Source organism: Nanorana parkeri, unplaced genomic scaffold (assembly GCF_000935625.1).
Source record: "Nanorana parkeri isolate BGI_ZX_2015 unplaced genomic scaffold, ASM93562v1 scaffold1180, whole genome shotgun sequence".
Classification (NCBI taxonomy): domain Eukaryota; kingdom Metazoa; phylum Chordata; class Amphibia; order Anura; family Dicroglossidae; genus Nanorana; species Nanorana parkeri.
The window spans coordinates 398515-405814 of NW_017307448.1; the positions used below are offsets into that span (position 1 = coordinate 398515).

At 48.7% G+C, this 7300-nt stretch overlaps 1 protein-coding gene across 1 annotated transcript in view; it reads right to left on the minus strand.

The window, feature by feature from the left end:
- The window catches only part of LOC108796840 (brain-specific angiogenesis inhibitor 1-like), a 368891-nt gene extending 361974 nt beyond the window's left edge, over positions 1-6917 (minus strand). The window contains exon 1 of the mRNA XM_018568381.1: positions 6121-6917. Coding sequence (XP_018423883.1) covers positions 6121-6741 — 621 coding nt within the window. The 5' untranslated portion in view covers positions 6742-6917. The remainder of the gene's footprint in view (positions 1-6120) is intronic.
- Between the last annotated feature and the right edge of the window lie 383 nt (positions 6918-7300).

The window sequence follows — 7300 nt, forward strand, 5'->3', positions numbered from 1 at the left end:
GGGGGGGGGGGGGGGGGTTAGTTGGCTTAGGGGGATAGAAAGAATGTATCTGACCCTGAAGAGGAATCTACAAATAACCAATCCACAGAAATGATGTCCTTGAGCTGGAAAGAGTCCAGAGAAGGGCAACCAAACTAATTAAGGGGCTGGAAGACCAAAGCTGTGAGATAGGGTTACAAAGTTTAAACATGTTCACGTTGGAGGTGCGGAGATTAAGGGGGGACATGGTTTTCATGCACAAGATGTTTAATGGTGATGGCAACATCATAGTTACATAGTATTTGAGGTTGAATAAAGACATTAGTCCATCAAGTCCAACCTATTAGGATCTCATTCTAGGAGTACCCGTACCCCTGTATATTACAACCCCTGTATATTACGGTCCCTTAAGAAATCGTCCAAAAGTTTCTTGAACAATTCCACATTATTTGCTGAGATCGCCGCCTGCGGCAGTGAGTTCCGGACCCTAACCGCTCTAATTGTGAAGAACCCCCTTCGCCCCTTGTGCTGGAACTTCTTTTCCACCAATTTTAGGTGGTGGCCTCTAGTTTTTGTAATGGAGTTAATTTTAAACAGTTTATCGCCAATGTTGCTACCACCATTGAACATTTTGTACATGGAGATCATATCCCCCCGTAATCTCCTCACCTCTAATGTGAACATGTTTAAATTTAGTAGCCTCGTCTCGTAGCTCTGGTCCTCCAGCCCCTCCCCCTCGTCTCATAGCTCTGGTCCTCCAGCCCCTCCCCCTCGTCTCGTAGCTCTGCTCCTCCATACCCCTAATTAGTTTGGTTGCCCTCCGCTGGACTTTTTCCAACTCAAGGACAAATCAGCCATAAACTTTTTACGGTAAGCTCCATAACAAAGACTAGAGGCCACCACCTAAAATTGGTGGAGAACGGATTTCAGCACAAGGGGCGGAGGGGGTTCTTCTCAGTTAGAGCGGTTAGGGTCTGGAACTCGCTGCCACAAGAAGTGATTTCAGCCCGGAGTGTTGAATCGTTAAAAAAACATTTGGACGTTTTCCTCAGAGACCGTAACATACAAGGGGGACAGGTACCCTTAAGAACATGATCACACATGGACTCATACACATGCAGAATCACATGCATCATGCACAATGGATTGAACTTGATGGACTTGTGTCTTTCTTCAACCTCGAATACTATGTAACTATGTAACTTACTGAAAGATTTCCAGTTGCCCTACTTGAGAACCACTGCAGAGGAATAGCTATAAAGCAATGGGGTTGGGATGAGATCCAGTGCTGGGTGCCCACAAACAACAATGGTGCCCTAGGTGGTACAGGGCAGACAGGAGTGCCATACCAATGGTTCTGAAGCCTAAAAAGATGTAGACGGTAAGGGGCAAAACAAGCCATCGTTCTTCGTGGGATATAGGGTAAGGCTACCAGATTTTCAAATTGCAATACTGGCTACAGCCCCTTTTAACCACACCCACAAAATCACTCTCACATTTGTAGCCACGCCCACAAAAAAAATCACAAAAAAATCAGTATGGTTGCACGGTACATATTAAACCCACCTGAGAGACAATCGCCGTGTATGTGAAGCTCCAGCAGTGCAAGATTGTGGAGGACTTAGGGGTGTTGCTAAGGTTGTGAAACCGCCTTGGAGACCGAGAAGAGCAATGGCGGTGGATGTAGTGGTGGGAGGGACTTAAATGTGTATATGTGTAATATACCTGAGACTACTCTGCATAATGTACAGAGTGCAGGGGTCAGGAGAGTGTAATGCACAAAGTGCAGGGGTCAGGAATGTGTATCACACATAGTGCAGGGGGTCAGCGGTGTTTAATACAAAGAGTGCAGGGGTCAGAATTTTGTAGCGCACATGGTGCAGGTGTCAGTGGTGCCTAATACACAGAGTGCAGTGGTCGGGAATGTGTAGCACACATAGTGCAGGGGGTCAGCGGTGTTTAATACAAAGAGTGCAGGGGTCAGAATTTTGTAGCACACATGGTGCAGGTGTCAGTGGTGCCTAATACACAGTGTGCAGGGGTCAGGAATGTGTAGCATACAGAGCACATAGAGTGCAGGGGTCAGAAATTTTTAGCACACATAGTGCAGGAGTCAGCGGTATATAATACACAGAGTGCAGGGGTCAGGAGAGCATAATGCACAGAATTCAGGGGTCAGAAATGTGTAGCATACAGAGTGCAGGGGTCAGGAGAGTGTAATGCACAAAGTGCAGGGGTCAGGAATGTGTATCACACATAGTGCAGGGGTCAGGAATGTGTAGCACACAGAGTGCAGGGGGTCAGCGGTGTTTAATACACAGAGTGCAGGGGTCAGAATTTTGTAGCACACACATTGCAGAGGTCAGCAGTGTCTAATACACAGAGTGCAGGGGTCAGGAACATGTAGCAGACAGGGCACAGGGGTCAGCAATGTGTAGCAAACAGAGTACAGGGGTCAGGAGAGTGTAATGCACAAAGTGCAGGGGTCAGGAATGTGTATCACACATAGTGCAGGGGTCAGGAATGTGTAGCACACAGAGTGCAGGGGGTCAGCAGTGTTTAATACACAGAGTGCAGTGGGTCAGAATTTTGTAGCACACATATTGCAGGGGTCAGCAGTGTCTAATACACAGAGTGCAGGGGTCAGGAACATGTAGCAGATAGGGCACAGGTGTCAGCAATGTGTAGCACATGGAGTGCAGGGGTTCAGGAGTGACTAAAGCACAGAGTGCAGGGGTCAGGGACATGTAGCAGATAGGGCACAGGTGTCAGCAATGTGTAGCACATGGAGTGCAGGGGTTCAGGAGTGACTAAAGCACAGAGTGCAGGGGTCAGGGACATGTAGCAGATAGGGCGCAGGGGTCAGCAATGTGTAGCATATGGAGTGCAGGGGTCAGGAGTGACTAAAGCACAGAGTGCAGGGGTCAGGAGTGACTAAAGCACAGAGTGCAGGGGTCAGGAGTGACTAAAGCACAGAGTGCAGGTGTCAGGAATGTGTAGTGCACAGAGTGCAGGGGTCAGATGTAAGTAACATTTATGTAGCTCTGTCACACAGCATACCCAGGCAGATGAAAACACGTTCTCTGTTTCAGTTACGGAATACATTGGTGGCAACCTTCAGCCTTCTAGTGGGAGAATGAGAGAGCAGCAGTAAGCCGATGAGGTCATCTCTCTGCTCAGTCTGCTCTCTCTTCCTATCAGCATGTTCCTTGTCAGCACATTTGCAAGCGAGGCCCCCAATGCTGTCTCTCCCTATCCTAGTCTGAGCTGGAAATAAGACATGACACACATAGGGAATCCTCCTACAACCATTGTACCATGTACCAGTTGCCTATAATCATGGTCACACCTGGAAGTACTGTACGTGCAGCCTTATATTATCAGCCTCTATCAGACCTTGCACAATACAGGAGCCAATGGCGGCCACCAAAACCCGGAGCTGCCAAATCTGGCCCCCTATATACACCATGTATGGCCAATACTGTTAACATAAAATGTGCGCAGCAGATGGGCTGAGCAGTCACATGAGCGTGTGTGTAATTATTATAGGAATCCTGAACATGTGGGAGGACCATGGTTAGTGATCAGTCGGTTTGGACTGACGCCCGTCCGGGGCCTACTCACTTTCTTTAGTGCTCGTGATCCAGAAGAGGAAGCAATTTGTTGAAAATGTCAGTTGCTCCTCCCCCTTATACAAGGCAGAGGAGAATAAGCAGACCACCTAACTCACCCACGTCACCACATTTCTGAGGGCCGGGTTTGTGATAAACGTCGAAGAAACGGACGCAAAGGCCAAATTCATCACATTTAAAGTGCGTTTAAGGCATGCCAAAGTGGCCCCTCAACCAGCGGTGTCTTTTTAGCATGTTACAGGTGACCTATGACCCAACCTAAGGAATCAGGTCCACAAAATTTAAGGATTACAATTTCAAAGGCTCTCCCACCTGTACTCGTGGCCATGAAGACTGAATGGGGCAGCCATGCTGGTGAGATTGTCAGCTTCCCAGGTTAAGGGTGGATCTTAAAAGGTGATCAGACTTGGAAAGATCTCATTTTTGCATGCTTAGGACAGATGTATGAATGTTAGGATCACTTCTCCCATCCGCTGGAACTCTTTACCCCAACCTGTCAGTCTATCTCCCACCTTGACTGCCGTTAGGCGATCCCTTAACACTCATCTCTTCAGGGAAGCCGATCCCACCTCAACCTAACCGCTCAACCATTCATCCCCACACAGCTCACTCCTCATGTGTCACTGGCCCCTCCCCTTTTAGAGTGTAAGCCCTCAGGGGCAGGGCCCTCCTTACCATCTTGTCTTGAATTGTATTGTAATGTCTTCCTTATATTGTACAGCGCTGCGCAAACTGTTGGCGCTCTATAAATCCTGTACAATAATAATAACTTCAACATACATGTTTATACCTGTAGAGAGGTGAAGGGGGCATACCTCCCAACTCTCCGAGTGGGGCAACTTTCAGCTCCTGAATGCTCAGGAAAATGACACGCCCCAGTCACACACCAATCAGAAGAAACCTCTAGCAAGCAGGACCCTGGAAGCAATGCAAGCACTCCAATGCTTGAGCTCTTATGGGTGCCTACAACAGTTGGGTGGTATGATTGGGACTTTAGCTGGACAGATTTGGTGCTGGCCTATCTTTGGGGGAAATAGTCGCTCAGGATTTTCTAAGCTGTCCATTGGACCTTTAGGCCTGGTTCACACCTGAACGTTTTGTAGCGCGTTCTACGCTCGACGAACGCTCGACAAAACGCTCAAACATCTAAATCCCATTGTATTCAATGGGTCTGTTTCACACCTTGCCCTATTTCCGCCCGTCCGAGCGCGATACAAAACGGCCCACGCCCAAAGAAGTACGTGTACTTCTTTGAGGCGTTTTGGTCGCGCGTTTCCATTGGGATACAGCCAAGTAGCCCACGGAAACGCGCGGTTGTCGCGCGTTTTTTTTTACCGCGAATCGCTGCAAAAACACGCAACGCGAACCGCACGACAAACGCGCATATTCAATACGCCTAGGTGTGAACCCAGCCTTACTATTAAGGCCGGTCAACCAGGGATGAACTTTGGCACCCACAGACATTGGGTATAACCAGGGGTGTATTTTGGTTTTGTGCTGCCCTAGGCAAGACTAAACTCGGGCACCACCCTCAATCTAAATTTGCCCCGCCCCTTCCTGTTTAGGACATTTTGCGCAACCTGTTAGTCACTGGATACAGCGGGGGCTCAGGAGAGCTGTGCAGGGTCTCAGGTGGGCTGTACAGGATCTTAGGAGAGCTGTGCAGGGTCTCAGGTGGGCTGTACAGGATCTTAGGAGAGCTGTGCAGGGTCTCAGGTGGGCTGTACAGGATCTTAGGAGAGATGTGCAGGGTCTCAGGTGGGCTATACAGGATCTTAGGAGAGCTGTGCATGGCATCAGGTGGGCTGTACAGCCTAGTTTGCCTTGCGGTAGATACACCCCTGGGTATAACTCAATCAGTTAACAGTCATCTCTAGACCACTGGACAGCTTTAAGGGAAGTTAAAAAAAAAAAGCCAACAGAAAGCCACCAGAGAAGACTTTAGGCATCTCAATTTTTTTTCCCCCTCTGGTGACTTGGGAAACCTTTTTCTTGTTATTTCAAGTGGAAAATGCAGCGAGCCTCACACCAAATCCCAGGAGAGACTGCGAGAGTGAGCGGCACGGCTCTCTCTCTCTCTCTCTTTCTTCCTCTAGTTCTTTCTCGCTATGACCTATCCAATATTGACATCTCCTCGAGCACGGGCAAGGGGAGCTTGTTCCAGCTTATACAGCCACATAATGAGGGGAGCGGATGCGGAGGCAGCGCAGGAGGGGCATTTGTTATGCAGAACAGTACGGATGCTCATGACATAACCCTCATTGTTAACTCACAAAGAGCCGAAATAAAACCAAAAAACAAAAAAAGGACCGAGCAGAACCAACAAAGACAGACATTGTCCGAAGAAAAGTTTCATGCAGTAAGTTTCATGCAGTTGGCACTCACCCTGAAACTCTCCAGCACTGTTATCTCTCGAGCTGCTCATGCAGTTCTCCAGGTAAATCCCATCTTTGTAGCACTCGTCCTTCTTCTTGGTGTAGTCCGTCACCTCGTTCGGTTGAGACTGAACCTCCCCTTCGTGGCAGGAGCAAGGGGTTTGCATGATGCCACAAGGGTGAAAGCTGCTACTGCTGCTGAGGCAGGTATCAAGCCACTTACAGAGGATCTGGCAAGCCGCTTTCCTGGGGTTGCGGTTGCCCAAAACCAGATATTCCAGGGAGAAGTCGGTCTCCTGAGGCTGGCCGGTCTTCCATTGTAGCTGATGGTCTTCCTTTTTGGGCAAGGTCTGCTTCATTTGGAGGAACTGCTTGTTGGACTGTAGGAAGGCATATTGGATGGAGCTGTCGCAGAGTTTCAAGACGTCGTCGAAACTCTCCATCCCCAAGTACGTCCGCGTGGACTCCAGGAAAGAGTCAAACTGAGAGGTCCTGATCTGCTGGTGGTCGCATATACCTGCCGGCTTGGAGACTTTGACGTACAGCGTGTACCTCCTGGGGTCCGGGTTCTGGATAATCCAAGCGCACAGCGAAGAGTTCAAGGGAAAGAGAGACAAAGAGGAGAAATAGCCGTAAAATTCCCCCTGCACTTGAGTGGTGCAGGAACTGTGTCCGAAGTCCAGGCTGGCCGCCGTCCAGGCGAAAAAAAGCGACAACGTGAAAAGCAAGTGGTGGGAAGATTCAGCGCTCCTCATCCTAGGTCTCTGGTCCTTTGGAATTCAAAGTAATTGTCAAGCAGGGGCCAGATCTTGGACATAACAGGTACAGCAGGAGGAGAAAAAAAAGCAGTTTATGAGGCTTGGTGGAAAAACGAGTCCAGTCCTGGTCTGCTTGTCTCAGACGCCCCCGTGTGGCCGCACGCTCCAATCTGGAAAGCAAAGAGAGAAAAGGGATTAACTCTTGCCGATGGAAATTCAACGTCTTCACAATCTGTTGAGAGAGCTGTTGTCACATCATCCAGGGCTGGCACATTTTTGTTAATTTCATTTAATTACATCATAATAAAAAAATAATTGCATACGAACAGCGTTGAGTTTTTTTTTTTGGTTATCACTGCGGTTGAGTTACAACGACACCGGCATGGCAATGGCCAGTATTATCCTTGAGCAGGGACACATTTTGCACCCTGCGGGAAAAAAAAAAAGCCACGCACTGTGTTTCGGTGTCGCCCGACGAAGGGACCTCACCGGTTGCGAAACGTTGTGATCTTCTTGGGATATCGTGTTTATCTCACGTCAATAAAAGGACGCGATT